The 19,547-nt window shown below is 36.1% G+C and overlaps 1 protein-coding gene across 3 annotated transcripts; it reads left to right on the top strand.

The window, feature by feature from the left end:
* The first annotated feature begins 6,424 nt into the window (after window positions 1–6,424).
* Window positions 6,425–17,227, top strand: GALNT3 (polypeptide N-acetylgalactosaminyltransferase 3). 3 transcript variants are annotated; one of them, XM_057423765.1, is made up of 10 exons: window positions 6,430–7,108; window positions 8,393–8,565; window positions 9,800–9,949; window positions 10,206–10,440; window positions 10,817–10,934; window positions 11,319–11,519; window positions 12,556–12,687; window positions 13,618–13,719; window positions 15,720–15,872; window positions 16,347–17,227. In XM_057423765.1, exons 1-10 carry the CDS (start codon window positions 6,597–6,599, stop codon window positions 16,467–16,469), a joined length of 1,899 nt encoding a protein of 632 aa, XP_057279748.1. In that variant the 5' UTR covers window positions 6,430–6,596; the 3' UTR covers window positions 16,470–17,227. The 3 variants fall into 3 exon arrangements, 2 of the variants coding, with proteins under 2 accessions (XP_057279749.1, XP_057279748.1); XM_057423766.1 differs by lacking the exons at window positions 15,720–15,872; window positions 16,347–17,227 and adding an exon at window positions 14,086–15,037 and having other exon boundaries at window positions 6,425–7,108; XR_008974136.1 differs by lacking the exons at window positions 15,720–15,872; window positions 16,347–17,227 and having other exon boundaries at window positions 6,431–7,108; window positions 12,556–13,022; window positions 13,618–13,716.
* Window positions 17,228–19,547: the final 2,320 nt, after the last annotated feature.

Raw genomic sequence — 19,547 nt, 5'->3', positions numbered from 1 at the left:
TGTGAGAATTTGGTTAGTGTTTCTACTCACACGTGCCCTTTCTGATTAAGGGGACATGAAGATCTTGATGGGGTGGTTGTTTACTTATATCATAAAAAATAGAGAAGCTTTTTAATGAGCCTGTGCTTCTAGAGCTGCATCAGAATTAGATTAAGGGTGAAACAAAGTTGTGTAGTTAAACAGTTGTGATTAGAATAATTCTGAAGGTTCCCCTCACCTCCCCCCTTATTTTTCTCTCTTTTTTTGGTTATTTGTTAAAGTGTTTTTTTGTTTGGTTTGTTTGTTTGTTTATTTTTTTAACCATTAATGTTCCATAAGCAACATTCTCTGGAAACATTAGAACTCTATGTAACATTAAGATAAAAGTAGATTTTTAAAACAGTTTTACCAAAAAAAAAAAAAAAAAAAGAGGTCAAGTATATTGATGCTAACCCCAGTAAATTTCTCCTCACTGGCATGGTCTGAAAGAACGTCTGCTCTTTTGGGTTATACTGACATTTTAATTTAAAAAAGAAATAATGATTGTCTACAGTCTTGCTCAGACCAAGCGAACAAAAAGTCAGAGTTGGCTACATGCTGGCCACTGCAGTAAGGCTTTCTTGTAAGACAGAGTTTTTGCAGACAGGCTGACATCAGAGTTAGTGGGTGGCATAATGTAACATAGACTGTATTGAATCCACACACTACCCGTGTGATGTGGTTTGAAGAACTGTGGCAGCTGCTTTTTAGCACTTTTGGAATATTTCTGTAGTACATACTAGTTTTCTGGTTATTTTCTTCTTTAAAAAAAATAAAAATCCTTAAAATCGCACTTCTGATGTTTAGGGCTAAGTATTTCCAAGTGCTGTAAGAATACAGACTACTATTAGTGAAAATAACACTAATGAATATAAGATTAAACATTTTGGTGAACAGTCACCTCAGGGAGTTTAATCATGCCACGTATTTCTTCAGCATGTCCTGGAGGATGGAACAGTAGCTTGGTCGGTGCTTGCTGACATAGCCATGCCCTAAAAATGTGTGAAGCATTTATGGAATATGAAGATTGTATTTCTCACTAACAAATTATCCTGGTAAAAACCCTTGGGAAGATACAGCTTTCATGGCAAAAGTTCTTGGGACAGCGTAACGTGTGTTCTGGAAACTGCTACTACTTTGTGCAGGGAGTAGCTCTTATTGTAAGCAATGTCCATATCAGATACTTTTTGAATAAAACCACACTCATCATTTGTGTACATCAAAGATCTTGCTGTATGTTTATGGCAAATGGGCCTGTGTTTGATCTTTTCTTTAAAAAAGAAACATAACTTACACTTGTTTCTGTGAATGTGCTGCCACATATGGTACTAGAGTATACTAATCCACACTGAAAGGGTTAAGATGTGATGCTCTCTTGCACAACCACCTTGCTCAGGTGAGTTGTCTTTTCATTTCTAGGGACAGACACATTTCACTTGTGTGTTATGGCAGCCTGCTGTATGTAGTTAGACCTGAGCAGCTGAGACAGATTTCTCTAACAGAAGGAAACATTTTGTCAAAAAGAAGTCAAAATATATGCAGATTAAAGTGAATATAGTTGCATAGGAAAACAAATGCTAAAAAACCTGCTCTGTGTTCTTGATTGCTCATTAGGTCTGCTCATAGTCTTTAGTGACTGTCTTTTCTGAAGACACAGATGTGTATACAAAACACAAGAAATAATCTGGACTTTTTTTTATGATTTTGGTTATTTTGATTTGCACTTATCTTGGCTATTGTGTTTATCATGAGTGTCCTAAGACATTATACATGCTCAATTTGTGCAGGAAATAATCTCAAATAAAACCAACAGTAATTCCCTTTCATTTTTTTTTTTTTGTAAAATGTATGTATGTGCTTTTGGTGCTTTGTAAAGAATAGTGGATGAAGAACTGGCTGGATGGTCGTACGTGAAGAGTTGTAGTCAATGGCTCAATGTCCGGCTGGAGACCAGTAATGAATGGTGTCCCTCAGGGATCGGTGTTGGGACCGGTCTTGTTCAACATCTTTGTCGCTGACATGGACAGTGGGATTGAGTGCGCCCCCAGCAATTTTCCCTGTAACACCAAGCTGTGTGGTTCGGTTGATACACTGGAGGGAAGGAATGCCATCCAGAGGGACCTTGACATGCCTGTGAGGTGGGTTGATGCCAACCTTATGAAGTTTAACCATGCCAATTGCAAGGTCCTACACCTGGGTCGGAGCAATCCCAGGCACAGCTACAGATTGGGCAGAGCAGCCCTGAAGAAAAGGACTTGAGGGTGCTGGTCGATGAGAAAATGAACATGAGCGGGCTTCATTCAGTGTGCCCTCACAGCCCAGAAGCCAACTGTATCCTGTGCTGCATCCAATGGATCGTGACCAGCAGGTCAAAGGAGGTGATCCTGCCCCTCTACTCTGCTCTTGTGAGACCCCACTTGGAGTATTGTGTGCAGTTCTGGTGTCCTCAACATAAAAAGGGCATGGAACTGTTGGAACAAGGCCAGAGGAGGGCCACAAGGATGATGAGGGGACTGGAGCACCTCCCGGCTGAAGACAGGCTGAGAAAGTTGGGGCTATTCAGAATGGAGAAGGCTGCGTGGAGACCTCATAGAAGCCTTCCAGTGTCTGAAGGGGGCCTATAAGGATGCTGGGGGGAGGGACTCTTCATTAGGGACTGTAGTGATAGGACAAGGGGTAACGGGTTAAAACTTAAAGAGGGGAAGTTTAGACTGGATATAAGGAGGAAGTTTTTTACTGCTAGGCTAGTGAGGCACTGGAATGGGTTGCCCAGGGAGGCTGTGAATGCTCCATCCCTGGCAGTGTTCAAGGCCAGGTTGGAGAGAGCCTTGGGTGACACGGTTTGGTGTGAGATGGCCCTGTCCATGGCGGGGGGATTTGAACTGGAGGATCTTGAGGTCCTTTCCAACCCTAACTATTCTATGATTCTATGTGTTAGCATCAAAGCCAGCAGCAGCAGAAATCTGAAGTATGTGCTAAAAATCTATGGAAGAAATCTTTGGTATTTTCTAGTCCATTTTTAATTTTTGTCACTGGAGACAATTAAGCCAGATTTCATGTAGTAAACATAAAACTAGAATGACACGGTGAGAGTAGCATAAGTAAATGTGGCTGCATTAATTGAAATGTGGAAATGTACAATGGAAATCTAACAACTGCAACTTTAAATCTACAAAGTAATTGTTTAATTACTTAGAGGATTTCTCTGGTACTAAGGCAGATAACAGATATGTTAGCCATACAATTTAATTTTTCTACCTTTTGATTAGTCTCATTAAAACAAAAGGAGACGGTCATAAGTATTTAACTCAAATACTGATTTAAGTATAACTTCAGTGTAAAACAATCCCTGTTGCTACATAGAATTAACCTCTCTTCTCTTGACGTATCTTAAAGCAGTATGTTCATTTAAGACTGACATTTCTGTTGGTACCGAACCTAAATCTCTCGCCAGAGGAGGAGGCGAGGAGGCCTAGAGGAAGTTGGAGAACATTGTTGCATGTTTAGTGATACAAAAGAAATTTGAGGGCAACAACGTTTGGAAACAAACCAACCAGCCAGCCAATGCTAGTGCACACACACCCCACCCTGCCCCCACAGGTGTTAGCTTGGTTGACTATGCCAAATGACTACTTGTGAGAAAAAGTTGTCAGACTTCTCTTGTAACATTAAGTACTTAAAATATAAAAAACATGGGTTTTTTTTCTCTTTTTTCTTTTTTCCCAATTTGATGATGTTATATTCATTATATAAGCTTATATTCATAATCTAAGCTTTTAGATTCACAAGCACTGCATCATATGTGGTGCTCTGAGAAATGGTAATATGATTTTATTTTTCTCAGATGTTACGAAAACATTCATAGTTAACACTGGTTGCAGAGGTTGTAGGCTCAGGCAGCGCCCTTGCAGTTAGCAATGTAGTTTTACAAGTTACAGTATTCTTGTTGTGTGTTGATCTGTATATATGCTCAGTGTTTTACACTGTGTATTGCATTTATGTCGCAAGGTTGGGAGGTATGGGGTGACTGCAGGGGTGGCCTCTCTGAGGAAAAGACCAGGGGCTGCCATTGTGCTGGACGCAGCTGGTTCCAGTCGGCTCTAAAATGGACCCACTGCTGGCCAAAGCTGAGCCACCCAGTGTGGCAAGTGATGCCTTTGTGATAAGGTATTTAAGAAAGCGTAAAAAATGCTGCACAGCAGCTGTGGGAGAGGAAGGAGAAAAATGTGAGAGGAAGAAACCTGCAGAGACACTAGCGTCAGTGAAGGAGGGGAGGAGATATTCCAGGCACTGGGGCAGATACTCCCCTGTAGCCCATGGAGAAGACTATGCTGAGGCAGGTTGTCCTTCTGCAGCCTATAGAGAAGACCACAGTGTAGAAGGTATTTCTCCGCAGCCTATGCAGGGCCCCATGCTGGAGCAGGTAGATATGCCCTGAAGGAATCTGCAGTCCATGGAGAGCCCATGCAGGAGCAAGATCCTGGCAGAAACCTGTGGATGTCCCATATTGGAGCAGTTTTTGCTGAAGTACTGCACTTCATGAAGAGGACCTGTGTTGGAGCAGGGAAAAAGTGTGAAGAGGAAGGAGTGGTAGAGATGAAGTGTTATGAGCTGACCACAGGCCTCATTTTCCATACTGTGTACAACATTTGAGAAAAAGGAGACAGTTGGGAATGAAGTAATGAAGTTGTGCTTGGGCAGATGATGTTATTTTTGTCTTTGTTTTTCACCATAATACTCTATTTTAAATTGGCAATAAATTAAATTTGTCATCCTTGGGTCTGTTTTCCCCATGACAGTAATTGGTAAGTGATCACACTGTCCTGACCTCAACCAGTGTGCTTTTCCATCTTATTTTCTCCCCACTGTCCTGTTGAGGAGGTGGAATGAGAGAATGGCTGGGTGAGTGTCTGGCAGCCAGCCAAGACCAACTCCCCACACACTGTGAGAAAACAAGGCATTTTTTAACCTGTCGGTTTGGTAAATGGATCACAGTCCTTTCACCAGGAAGGAAAGATTTTATTCTTAGTCTTGCAGTGTATAGGTTTCAGAACCGTAGTACAGATTTTCAGCACTGAAGAAAAATGGGAAAATAAGGTGTGAGACAGAAGCGGGCCTTGTAATGTGTTTTCTTGGAAACTTCGTGAAGCATTTTTTTGTACATTTTAGAATCTATATGGTAGTGATATAATGACCTTCCTGTCTGCATTTTTATAATAATAGCTCTATGATAAATCCACTGTGGTTTGAATGTATGGGTTCATTAAAAAAAACTGACATAAGCTTTGATATAATCTGTAATGTGCTCAAGTCTGGATGCTTAACTTATCCTGGAAATTCTTGAAGGAAAACGGGTGAGCTTTTTTTATTTTCTATAAGTTTTATCTCTTCCTGAGTATATGTTATTCCAATGAAGAAGTGCAGAACCTATTTGTATTTCAAAGGTTGAAATAGAAAAGCGGTTTTTGCAATTCTGTGGTCAGTAGTAAGCGAGTGGGAACCAACTGTGGCTTTTATCTAGATGCTGCTTATTTCTTAGTTCACATATATGGAACTTACAGAAAAATAAAGCTGTGCTTTGAATTAAGGCTGCTTGCTGTTTTTCTCCTTGTAAACTGCCAGTTTTGCAGTGAGAAATTAATTAAAATCACATAGATTCTGGTAGTCTACAAATGTTTTCCATACTTCCCCATCTTTGAAAGCTGCGGAATAATTGCTCGTCTGTGAAAAAAAATAGTGGCAGAGCTCCTGAGAGAGGAGCTCTTTGACATGTTCTCTTGATGAGTTGCAGCAGCACATGCCAGAAAACGTGGTATAAGTGAATGAAAAAAAAAGTACAGAATGATTAGTGGATCCTCAGACTAGATAAATGTACTCCAAATTACATGTATGAAGTCTGCATTGAGTATGTATACTAGATAAGTAAATTAATCTAAACATTTACCACTTGAAGTCCAGTTACTTAAGTCTGATATTAAAATGTTGGGTTTTTTTTTAATATTGGAAATTTCCTAATGTTGAAGTAAGTTGATTGAGAAGTCCTTCCTGTCTTTATACTTCACTTTTTATGTGGCTCTTTCTCACATGCAACTTTAACTTATTTTATTGATTCCATTTGTTTTCCATCTATACTAACATGGAACTAAATTTCCCTGCTTTTAGGAGACTTAAACACTTTTCTCAAATTTTAAGCAACTAAATTTTCAAGATTTGGCAGAAAATGAACATGTAATGGCATTGTGTAGAAATAGTGGTTCATTCTCAGTGGTATTCCTGCTTTCTAGTTCTTCTATTTAGAAAACCAAAACAGAATAAAAACCATGGAAAGTGCATTTGGGTTATCTTAGAGATAGGTTTGAAGTATCTTTAAGTGATGGACACATAATGATTGACAGTTGGGAATAGTGAGTTAGTTCCTACCCATTAATTTCTTGGTTTTTTACACTGTTGAATACACTAGATGTCTAAATTGCTATGTTTGTTTTAATTTACAGGTGTTATTTCAAGAAATGCTGTGACTTGCTTGAAGAACATCATTCACAGGAACTTTTTTCTTGTGATAATTTTTTAAAACTAGAATGGCTTTGAAAAAAACACCTAAACTATTCAAGAAATTTTTTCTTCACTGGAAACTTTGGAAGTTTAGCATCATTGTGTTTGTCTTTCTGGTATTTTTATTTTTATTACAAAAAGAAGTGGGTGTTGAAGATTTTAAAGATGAAGCAGGGATTGAGCCAGTTGTTGGAAAGAAAAGTCATGTGTTAGGTCTTGTGTTAAATGCTATGAACAATATCAAAGGTGCAAAGCCAAAAATGCAAATAAAAGCACCTGTTAGGCAAACTAAGATTCCTGGAGAGAGACACTGTTTGCCAGGATACTATACTGCAGTGGAACTAAAACCCTTTCTAGATCGACCCCTTCAAGATCCTAATGCACCTGGAGCTTCTGGTAAAGCATTTAAAACCATCAACTTAAATTCAGAAGAACAGAAAGAAAAACAGCGTGGAGAAGAAAAACACTGTTTTAATGCATTTGCAAGTGATAGGATTTCTTTACACCGAGATCTTGGACCAGACACTCGACCTCCTGAGTATGTTGAAATGCGTATGTTCTGTTAGTTGAAAAAACTTCTCAGAAATACAGATTGCAAATTGCAAAGTGATTTGAGTTCAGCATTAGGTGATAGTTTAGGAAAGTTTCCTAGCTATGCATAATGATTGGCTGTACATAATGATCCACAGTGCCAAAGCCAAGAATGTTTAGAAAGGCTCACTTCTCTCATGGTTTTGAATTCCAATTAAGCATATTTAAATGAAGTTTTCAGACTTTTTCCCTTTAAGCTACAATTTCTTAGTGACTTTCTGGAAGCCAGATTGATTTTACTTAGAAGAAAACTAAAAATGTATTTTAAGCTTTTTTTTTCCAAGTTAAATGCTATTTCCTGCCCTACTTTTTTAAGCATTCAGTGTTTTAGTAAAACCACCAGCATAATTTAACAAATTAGGAAATGTAAGTTGTTGAACAAGACTATGAAACATTTGAGCCATCTTGTATTAATGAAGTCTCTAGGACTTGGTAGAGTGGGATTTGGTTATGAGGTGCCTATGTCAGTGTCAGATTATATATGTTCTCATCTGTGTCAGAAGTGACTAATCTTACAACGATGCTTCTGGCAGTATGAATATCGTTACATGTGATGCAGCTCACAAGAACCTTTGCTAGAGCCTAACTGGCGAGTTTCTGCCTGTGTATTTTCTGAGACAATGGCTGTGATACTTACCTTGGGGAGTCATGCAGTCTCTAAAGCTGACAGGCAATAAACAGTAAGTGTACAGCTTATGAATACAGAAGTATTGTCATCTTGACTTGCAACTGGATTTAAGTAGGTTCAGAATATGTCAGTCATGGGAAAAACTGTGCATTTAAAATTGCTTTTCTTGAATGGGATATGCTGCCCTAAGGATTTTTTGGTATTTCTACAAAATTTTGAAGTTCTGAATTAGATCTATTTTTTTCTTGCAAGCTCTGCATTCTCCTAGCAAATAGTAATCTTTGTACTTTAGGTTTTCAAAGGTAAATGTGACTTAAAGTCTGATTTTTGCAGTTCAGTACCTCCTGGTCTCAATAAAATAGTATTATTTTCTGAAGAAGGTCTGGGTGCTATATGAAAAGTTCTCAAACGTTTTTAAAACAGAAGCAGAACCGAGTCAGTTGTTGTGAGTCAGTTGTTAAGTGGCATTCTTATTTATCACGTTTTTGAAAAATATTTGTACAGCTTCTCCATTTGGAGCACCTGCTTCTGTGCTCCAAAACTCAGAGTTTGACTCCAAACTTTTTGTCCATTTTGTAACATTTGATGCTCTCTGATCTGTAGATGTATTGAACAAAAGTTTAAGCGTTGCCCGCCGTTGCCAACCACAAGTATTATAATAGTTTTTCATAATGAAGCATGGTCCACTCTGCTCAGAACTGTTCACAGTGTGATGTATACGTCTCCTGCAGTACTGCTAAAGGAGATTATTTTGGTGGATGATGCCAGTGTAGATGGTAAGAAGTAATTTCTATTTTCTACTTTTTTTTTTTTTAATTTAAGACACGTTAGGATTGCAGATGGGTTGAAAGAGTTTATCTCTCTACCACCATTGACATGTATAATAGTATTTTAAGTGGTTGTATTGCTTTCTTTTTCTATAAAATACAAAACAGTTCTTCCCATCTTTTTTCATTAAGGTAACTAAATACAAAATTCTTGTCCTCTAAGGGTTTTAAAACCTCATTCCTGATTATTCCAATTCTCGTGCTTCTTAAACTGCATAACTGGTTGCATGACAAGTAGCTCTGTAATCTGTGCTTCAGACCAATTACAGTTCATAGAATAAAGTACCCAAGGATAAATTGGCCAATGCTTGTAGCAATTTGCATTTTATCATAGCGATTCTTTTTATGCAAATTAATCTTATTAGTATGAAAGGCAGTGTCTTATGTAAAAACTAAAATTAAACAAATTTTAAAATTATTAAAATTAATCTTTGATACTTATGCTGGCTGCCAAAAAAATTTGAATGTATGCTGACTATGGTCACAAATACAACTTAAAAAAACTGCATATGCTCAGCCTTAGATGCACATGTCTATACACGCATGGCTGTATTAATGCATTTACATTTACAAGTCTGTATTTAGTATACTGACACACTTAGATGTGAAATATGTTCAGTAATACAGTTTAATACCAAGGATGGGCAGAAGAATTAAGATGATGTGGGATGTGTAATGAGGGATGTGGGGTTGTTTCTCAAATTTAGCATGTCCAAAGAGTGTTTTGTATATTTTGTTGCTGATGTAAATATTGCAGCCTTTGAAAACTCTGTCTAACGTATGCTGTCATTCAGGAAAAAAAATTGTATGCTCTGGAGATAACGTGAGTAACTGAGTATGCGATCCATTTCCTCTGAAAATGGAAATCGATGTTCAAACTGTTAATACTACAGAAGAGATGTACTAGCACATGTCCTTTCTCATTTAGAATGTTTTTAGTGTTCCATGTTCTGCTCTTGGCCAGTCGTCTTCCCATGCATTCACCCCCAGCAAAACTCAGTCCCTAAAAATAGCATTCAACAGTCAGGATTTATTTTTATTTTTTTTGTATTTTTTAGTGCTCTAATGTGAGGTCACTCCCAGGATTAGTGTGAATTGTTTATCCTGATAGTTTAGTAATGTAAAATTTTAGGCAGTGTCATGTATATACACTGAATATCCTTAAACCAATTTCTCTTTCTAGAGTACTTGCATGATAAGCTAGATGAATATGTGAAACAATTTCAAATAGTTAAAGTAGTCCGTCAGAAGGAAAGAAAAGGTCTTATCACTGCACGGTTGTTGGGAGCTTCAGTAGCAACAGGAGAGACCCTTACCTTTCTGGATGCTCACTGTGAGTAGATCTGTAACTATGCCAGGTCTGGTTTATAATGCTATTGTCTTTGATTTAACGTTACAGATTTTTTATAAATTATTAACATTAACAAAGCATCATCTTTACTATTGCTATCTTGCATTATTGAAAGTATACTTAATAATGCTATTTAAAAGCAGTGCATATTGGCTTGCTGTGGGCATGTTAAAATATTCTCTGTGTGCTACTTTATAGTAAAGTAAAAATTCAGTGCTTGTCACCATTTTCTCCATAGGTGAATGCTTTTATGGTTGGTTGGAGCCATTACTGGCAAGAATAGCTGAGAACCCGGTAGCTGTTGTAAGCCCTGATATTGCTTCTATAGATCTCAACACTTTTGAATTCAGTAAACCATCTCCTTATGGGCATAGCCACAACAGAGGAAATTTTGATTGGAGTTTGTCATTTGGATGGGAATCTCTTCCTAAACATGAAAATAAAAGAAGAAAAGATGAAACCTATCCAATTAGGTAAACATAATTTGAATAATATTTTAAATACTTCAATTTTCATGGTTGTTTATACCACAGATTCTGGCTTCTCATTCATCATATTTGAAAGGATGACAACAGAGGTTCAGAACATCAAAATACTAGACTTTTACAGCAGTGTGTTTGATGATAATTGTATGTGCTTTGGCTACAGACAGATTACTGGTCTGGAGGAGTAATAACTTTGCTTGATATTGTCCGTACAGGGAAAATATGTTTTTCCTGATGCTGTCTTTTATAGCAGAAGTTACTCTAAATCAGCTGTTAATAAATGACAATAAAACTGTCAAATGAGACCTAATGTGGGCTATCTATTTGAATCCTGTCTTCCTCAGTAAATTTCTGTTTTTTGCAGAACACCTACTTTTGCTGGAGGTCTCTTTTCAATATCAAAAGCCTACTTCAAGCACATTGGAAGCTATGATGAAGAAATGGAAATATGGGGAGGTGAAAATATAGAAATGTCTTTCAGAGTAAGTTTAGCTACTTAATTAGCAGTGACCTCTACACTGACAGAATTTTTGAGGACAAATTATTCTTAGATTTTGACTTGTCTGATGAATTGGCCAACTAGGACAAGGGAAATGAATTACTAATGACCTGATATAAAATACAAACATGATCACTGGACTGTTTTTGTTTTTGTTTTTTTTTTAATGTTTTTAGGGTTAATAACGGAAATGTATATTTCCAGGGTTTACCTGATTAGAAAAATTGCTTATGGTATGCCTGATATATGCACTTTTGCTAGTGGTCTGGGATTTTTTTCTGGCAAATGGTAACATTGCTGATTTATCTTTTTTTCCACTCCCTTAACTCTAATTGCAGTGCACTTACACAAAAAATGTTATTATTAGGTATGGCAATGTGGTGGACAGTTGGAGATCATGCCTTGCTCTGTTGTTGGCCATGTCTTTCGCAGCAAGAGTCCCCATACTTTCCCAAAAGGTACCCAAGTGATCACACGTAATCAAGTCCGCCTTGCAGAAGTGTGGATGGATGAATATAAAGAAATATTTTATCGAAGAAACACAGAGGCAGCAAAAATTGTGAAACAAGTAGGTGGTGGTGGTGGTATTAGAAATCACACTTGCTGCGTTGAAAGTTTTGGTGAGCAAAAGTTATTTATTGACAAAGTATGTAAGGATTCTAGAAATTTTAATGAAAAGACAGTTCAGTTTGCTTAATGTGTAGTCCCAACAAATATCAAATGTCTTCACTGTTTGGGTGGTAATAGTTTTGTTTTGCATGGTGGGGTTTTTGATTGGTAGGGTTTTTCTCATACATGCTCTAAAATCCTGGGCTGTTTGCACTGAGCATTACTGGAATGAGCATGAGAAAAGCTACTGAGCATACAAAGTCCAAACTCTTTTTTTGTTTTTTGAGTTGTGTTGCTCTTTAGATGCAGAATAAAGATTATTCAGTGATAGCTATCCACCCTTTTGCTATCTGCTTAAAAAATATTCAATTCGGGGGATTTGGGTGTTGATTTATTTTTGTAAGTTTTCTGAAACTTTGGTCTTTCACTGCTGGATTTTAGAGTTTTCTTCAAGGAGATATTTGTCCTCCCTTTGTATGATAAATTTTGTGACTATTGTATCACTAATAGAATTAGATTTCCTGAGCATGTTAACAGCTAGACAACTGAGTTCTGTCTGGGAAATTTTGCATGCAGTATTATGCTAATTATTTAGTTATTCCAATTCATTATTTCAGATCACTCTTTTTGGTGAGATCAGATAGCTTTAAAACTGTCATCAGTATGGTCTTGTCTGTACTTTTCCATTTCATGGCACTGTGTTAAAACTCTCTTGGGACTAAGGATACGTCTGTAGTTTCCATGTTGCAATGTACTTTTCTTGCACATGCTTTGAAATGCTGCAGGCAGGATGTCGGTGATGTTATGACACTGAAAAATAAACGGCAGTAACTGTAGTAGTACAGTATTAAAGAAAAATTAAAAATCAGCAAATGGAGCTTAAAGCTAGTTTAATGTTACAATACAGACTATCATAGATTCATATGTAGAAACCTGGTATTAGTAACATTGGTATGTTTCTCTTCCTTCCATCCTTACTTCCCTTCCTCTAACAGAAAACATTTGGAGACATCTCAAAAAGACTCGAGTTAAGGCAACGTCTGCAGTGTAAAAATTTTACCTGGTATCTCAGTAATATTTATCCAGAAGCATATGTGCCAGACCTGAACCCTTTATTTTCTGGATATGTAAGTTGAATATTAATTATTTTCTATAGTCGTCTATAATTCAGGAAGTTTGCTAATCTTTTGTGTTACCTTAGCCATAGCACTTGCATTTTATCTGTCATTAGTTGCTCTAGAGTTTTCTGTCACTACTCTGGACAAGAATCTCTCCTCCATACCTTGCTATTTGTATATTTTATAGCTTTGTTAATGTAAGCGAAGCTTCTTAATAGCTAGCAGTAGCCTTTTTTAACAGTGTCTTACAGCCTGCTAAGATAAACAACATTCTGCTTATCACTAACAGTTAAAATGACACAAAAGTAGTAAGCCAGTGATGAGAGATTTCCTGAGTTATCAAGGTAAATTTAGCTTTATATAGTAGAAAGTCTGAGAGAATTTTTACTTCATGTTAATAAGGAAAATTGGACAGCTGTTTGCTTGTCAGAGTTAAGCTTATGCTGAGGAAAATGTATGTTTATACATTATATGTATGGGGGTTTTTTAAGTCCATTGCGTTTCCTCTCCAAATAACTTTAGATATTGCATTCCTAAAACCAAAAATTGTTAAACAACTAATAATTCTTAGTTTGAGGTGAATTCAAATGTTTAGCATACATTTACAAATAAAACTTCCCCTTCCTCCAATTTTGAATATTTTCTGTATATCTGTTCAAATTGTGATTTGAGTAACAATAAACTTGTACACCAGTAGCCCAGTAATTCCCCATGTGTGGCTGTGGACAACCATAATGGAGTTATCAGGGTTTTAGTTAGAAAAGATTAATGAAGAGACCAGGATTTTTAGACTTCAGCACAGCAGAAAGTAAAAATGAACAGCTGTAACTGTTGTTAACCCAAAGGTTAATTTTGTATCCATGAGACAGTTTAATTTTTTGTCATCCCCCCTGAGCGAACTTCTTTCTTTTTATTTTTCTGATTACACCCTTTCTTTAGCTAAAAAACCTAGGTAACCGCATGTGTCTGGATGTTGGTGAAAACAACCATGGTGGCAAACCATTGATTATGTATTCTTGTCATGGACTTGGAGGAAATCAGGTAAAATATTTGATACCTGATTTTTATGATCTGTTTAGCTGTAACTTTCCCATATTAAAGCTTTTAATTTATTTTAGAGCAATGGACTAATTTTTAATATGCAATTTCTCCCTCTTTTTTCTTTTCTTTTTTTTTTGAGTTAATTCCTATTGTTTAAGAAAACTTTCATTATGCTCTTCATGTTGTGTCCTGCTTCTAGTCTTCTATGTTCATCATATCAATTCCGGTTTTTAACACAATTGCACTGCTTCACTTGCTATCTCCTTTCAGTGCAAAACCTTTCCTCCTACCCTTACTACTTTGTGTTGTCTCCTTAATTCTTCCTCTCCTTATGCTTCCTCCTATTGCTTCTTTCTCTGCTACCAGGACTCACGCTGTCAAGGAAGATGTTGATGGGAATCCGGCCAATGGGAGATCAAGTGGCCAGGCCTGAGCCATCTTCCCTGTCACGCTTGCAGCCTCATAGTCGGAGGTCAAAGTGGCCTGTCCTGTACTGGCTAGTGCAAGTGCATAATATTGAATATCTCCAAGAAGAGCTCTCCTTGATGCATAGCTCTTGGAGGCAGCAATGGTGCTCTGTTTCTCCTACAGTATGGCTTGCAATAGACGTCAGATACTGAATCTTTCAGTCACTACTGTAATAGTAGTAAAAGTAACACCTCATCTTCCTTACTGCCCAGAAATGAACGCTTCTGTGTTGCCTTAAGGAGTTATTTGGTGAATAAAATTTATTAACTGTAAATTCTTAATAACTAAAGGTCAAAAATATATAAAAAGTTTTATTAGAACATAGTTGTATTTTTTTTTCTTAGTAAAATCTTCAATTTTAATGCCCTCCATTGATGGCACTGTGAAAACTCAGACACCTGGTTGATACTTTCTTACACAGATTTTGTGGGAGATGGAATACTGTTTAGGTTAACTAGACAGAATTCCAACATAACTTGTTATGTTAGCTTCTTACAATACTGAACTTTTTCTTTTTCCCTTCATTCTGATGTGAATTAGTACAATATTAGCCTTTTCACATTGTCACAGTCATTAATGCAGGAGCAAAGACATTATATTAAGAGGTCTACCATACGCCTCTATTGTCAGCTCTCCCTAAGTTATCTTGGGAATGTACTAAAATTATGTTTGTTTTTCCTTCTGCCATAAAATGAGTCTAAATCCCTTTAAATGCCAACCTTCAGAGCATTTTAATGTAGGTTTTGCTGACAGTGTTCAAGAGATGTGCGTATTTGCTTACTTAACCTTTCTCATCACAGTACTCTGTTTCTAGTTGGTTTACGTGCTTTACCAGATTTCAGCAGTGTAGGCTGAAAATTTCCCTTCCAGGAGAATCGATTAGAACCTAGAGAACCTCGTTTTGAGAGTTGTACATGAATTGTTTATCATTCTTCCTTGTAGGAGTATTCTGGGGTTGGGAACATGTTCATCTCTATATCAAAAATTAATGAGGTTTTAAACCTTACTTTCTGTGCTTTTCTAATGGCTAGCTCACAAGAGAACAGAATAGCATCCTATTATTAGCATTTATGGTTTAGATCAAGCCGCAAAATTTGATGTGCAGGAATCAGTGTTGTTCTATGTGACAATTTTCTTTTTTGTTTGCTCTAAGAAAAAACAAAATTCAGCAACAAAAATAGAATAAAGTTTTTTAAAGTTAAGAAATGCCAATATTTAAGTTATCCATGCAACTATCTCTACTCTTCAGTTTATCTCCTTGAATTATATATGATTCCTGGGAGAGCAAACGAGATCTTGCATCATAATGCTTATTTGCAATTTATACATTTAAGTACTTCTAAATATTTTCTACTGCATTAGTACTTTTGTAAACACTTTTAAAGTTTATATGCTAGAAATAAGAGCAAGTATTCTGTAGTCTCAAGTTGTTGATTAACAAAAAAATGCATTATTTTGTGCATTTCAATTCAAAGGATTAATTTAGTTTAATATTGTTAGTGTTTATTTACTTTTTTTTATTATTTATATAGTACTTTGAATATTCTGCACACCATGAAATTCGACATAACATTCAGAAGGAGCTTTGCCTGTATGCTTCTAAAGGACCTGTGCAGCTTCGTGAATGTAACTACAAAGGCCAGAAAACCTTTGCTGTTGGAGAAGAGCAATGGCTGCATCAAAAGGTATTTAGACTCTCCATTTTTATCAGTGATCTTTTTATATAAGTTAATTTTTGATTTCCAATAAAAAAGAGAATCCCAACAATACAAAACTCTGAAGATGAAAAGGAAAAAAATTATTTCTGGGAGGAAATCGTAGGTAATTCCAGCCTTTCAGTTAACCAGATCAAAACTTGATGATATCGCTATTTTAAATGTAAAGTAGAAATGTCACTTAGAAAACTGGTTGATATCCTATAGTGTCTTTTAGAATAATTTTTTAAAATATTCCTAACAAAAGAACCTGTCACTTGCACATTACTCATATTTGCTTGCTAGCCCCTCTCTGTATGTCTGCAGAGATGAATATCCCCCATCTGTATGTCTTACTCTTTAACAATGAACTTAGGGGGAAAAAATGAAGTGTGTGTGTAAAATAGCATGCTTGATGTTTGTTCACTTTATTTATTTTCTTTCTTCCTCTTTTACTCACTTTAGGATCAAACTCTGTTCAATGCAGCGCTACATATGTGCCTTACAGGGAATGGAGAGCATCCAAGTTTGGCATCCTGTAATCCATCAGACCCCTTCCAGAAGTGGATCTTTGGCCAGAACAATTAAGACTTGACATTTATAGGCAGGAAGATTTATTTAAAAATCGATTCTAAACTGTGATTCATATACGTATACTGCATTTTTAAGTGATGCAAAATGTTTAAACAGTTTCTTTTTCCTCTCATATAAGTTGGTTAAAAAATGTGTCATCACAGATTCCCTAGGAGTCTGTTATACCAAAGATGATGAGATCCCAATTAAGAAAAATGTTTACAATATTTCTAGGATAAGACTTTATATATTGACCACTGATTTATGGATTCTATTAGTCCTTTTTCACCCTTGGGACCATAAGGATATCGGTTTTCCACATATTGTGACTACTTCTGAGGAAGACTAGTTTTCTCTGTAGAGTTATGAGAAATGGAATACTGCTTAAAAACAAGACACTTTATGTATATTTTCATGCTCGATTAACTTCATTTATTTTTTAATCATCTACTCAGTGAACCTTTCTCAGTGTTTTTTATGTTCTGTCACTTGAAAATTAAATATTTCACCTTCAGGTTAAAGCCAAATAGGCTACCACACTGTGCTCAGCTTCTAGCAAGTCAGTTCTTCATCTGTAGAAGATAATAATAATTCTCAATGAAATATGTATGATTTTCTTCATGGAGAATTTGCGTATTCTGATATTAATCTCCTTTTGTTTAGCCAAAATGTTTCATATAGATCATTTTGTATTTCATAAACTTTAAAATTTATGATGAAATTATTTTGTAATAGATTTGTGAGCTGCTTAACATAAACACATTTTCTCAGCATTTTGTTTATTATTGATTTTAAATCGCATGTTATCTAGTAACCCCATTTTTTTCATTTATACGTTTACCTAAGAAGTTTCTAATATTATCTGTATATAATTTCTTGTGTAAAAACTTGCATGTTGATTTTTTTTTTTTTTCCTTGTTGCTGTTTCCTCTTTTACAAAGGATTGATCAGTCCAGACTGATTTTATCAGTCCAAGTGAGACCTTGGCCTTTTATATGAAATACTGTATTCTTGTAAACATCCACAACCAGACTTCCCTAGGTCATGTAGAGCTATGACTTCATAAATAGCCTTCCTTTGATTAAGTATTTTATTTATATTTGTTTGTCCTACTGGATGCATAAGTGTTAAACACCCTCCAGTTAGTCTTCCATTGCAATCGCCAATCATGCCTATTTTCTGACTGTGGTTATCTGAGGCCAGAAAGAGGCAACTTTTCTGCACAAGACATGTGCTTTTTAGGAACAGAGATGTACACTTTATAAAATTTCTACTCCAGGGTAGGAAGGTGAGATTATTGAGCATCCCACCCTTAAAGCATCTAAGGTCACAAAAGATTACACTTTAGTATGGTAAGATCTATTTCAGAATAAAATTTTATATTCTGCTTTGGAAAGGATCTAATTGGTTTTTGCAGATTGTGGAGGTTTAAAAATAACTTTAAAGTTGCATGTATTGTGATATGGGAGGAAAGTGGGTATGACATAAATATAATGAACTTCTATGAAGGGAAGAAAGCAGCAGAATAAAGACAAGGAAAAGACTTACTGTTGTCTAGGAGTGCCAATGTTAAGTAGGGATGGGAAACATCAATGGTAGGAAGGTATTAAATCTTTGCAGCTTGTTGAATGAATTGTGTTGATCATCTGTAGAATCTTCAAACAGAATGAAATAGAAGTTGCGTAATAGCAACCAGCTTAATAATGAACTCTTTGATAATCTCAGTCTTGAGAAGAGTGCACATAACAGTGGAAAGTTGAGCAATAAGATCAAGCCTAGTTAGATGCAGCTATTAACAGTATTTAAGGAGATGCTTAGTATTTTCTTTAAGTGCTATACTTGTAAGAGGAGGAAGATTAAGGAAGATGCCATGGCTGCCAAAAAGAAAGAAAATCCTATTTTTTATTTTTTTTTTAACTTGTCCTTTTGTTCTGGTAAATAAATAATATCAATACATATAAAAACTAATATATCTGTAGAGTTGGGTAAGTGAATGGACAGATACTGTTTTGGGTTTTTTATTTCTAATGAGGGGAGGGAGACTGTCTTTGATCAATTTAGCATCATCTGATTGAGTTTCTGAAGAAAAGCAAGAAGAAGAAATCCTTTCAGTAGTTTCAAGTCATCTGAAACACAAGTGAATAAACAAGAACCAGCAAGAATTTGTCTGAAGTATTAACTTAAGGTTTCTCTTTTCTTGGCTTATAATCATGCCTTTGAGTCACATCTTGGCTTCTGAAAGGCTCTTGGTGACACCTGTGAGAATATCCTGTGAGGATACACGACTTAAAATAACTTGCTATGTTGTGAACATAAGTTGCTGAAAAAGCTGTACTGGGAAAGGTTATTCATGCCACTGTGAAACTGGAAGACTGTATCAAATGGCCTTGCACCAAGATCTGCCTGTGTCTGCTGATAACTATTTACATAATTCAGTAATGGAGTACAAAGTATTCTTGCTACTTTTGCAGATTGAACCAATATGGAAAAGGCAACAAATGCTCTTGACAAACTGGAGGAGTTGAGGAAAAATAGGATGCAGGTCAATGAAAAAATTGTTCAAATATGGAAAGAGAATGGGAGATTACAGAGATAGCAGCTGTGTTGTGTTGACACCCAGGTATGAAATGGAAACAGAATTTAAGGGACTGTTCTAGAAAACAAGGTATTTAGCACAACTGTTTAGAATACTTGAGTTCTTCAGTTCCTAGTTTTATATACAAATGTATTCTGTCATTTGTAAGTAAAACTTCTTCTGACAAACTTGTCAGGTTTTTCTTAAAAACTTGTCAGGTTGGAATCTGCATACGTGAAATATCATTCATCTGCTCATTACCAGGTTGTCTGGGTTTTTTTGGTTTGGGGTTTTTTGGGGTTTTTTGTTTGTTTTTTTGTTTTTTTCTTTTTTTTTTTCAGAGGTACCATTCCAAACCAGGATAGAATTTAAATTGCACGTGGCAGTAGGAATTTTTTTATGAGCAGCACTACAGGAGCTCCACTTCACCTTTTTCATTGTTGTTTTTTTTTTTTTTTCTATTTGGTAATTTAAGACTGCATTATAGGAGGGAGCAGTATATGTACTTCTGTTTTCTG

Source organism: Pezoporus wallicus, unplaced genomic scaffold (assembly GCF_028554395.1).
Source record: "Pezoporus wallicus isolate ANWC-B61680 ecotype Strahan unplaced genomic scaffold, APGP_CSIRO_Pwel_v1 contig_1181, whole genome shotgun sequence".
Taxonomy (NCBI): Eukaryota; Metazoa; Chordata; class Aves; order Psittaciformes; family Psittacidae; genus Pezoporus; species Pezoporus wallicus.
Note: the sequence above shows the minus strand (reverse complement) of the source record. Positions and strands in the feature narration are given on the sequence as shown.

Bases quoted from the DNA above. Each gene is read 5' to 3' on its own strand.
- GALNT3 (XM_057423765.1), top strand. From the start codon at position 6,597: ATGGCTTTGAAAAAAACACCTAAACTATTCAAGAAATTTTTTCTTCAC. The intron at 7,109-8,392 runs GTATGTTGAAAT...TCTGATCTGTAG, and splicing joins CCAGACACTCGACCTCCTGA to ATGTATTGAACAAAAGTTTA. The intron at 10,441-10,816 runs GTAAACATAATT...TGTTTTTTGCAG, and splicing joins GATGAAACCTATCCAATTAG to AACACCTACTTTTGCTGGAG.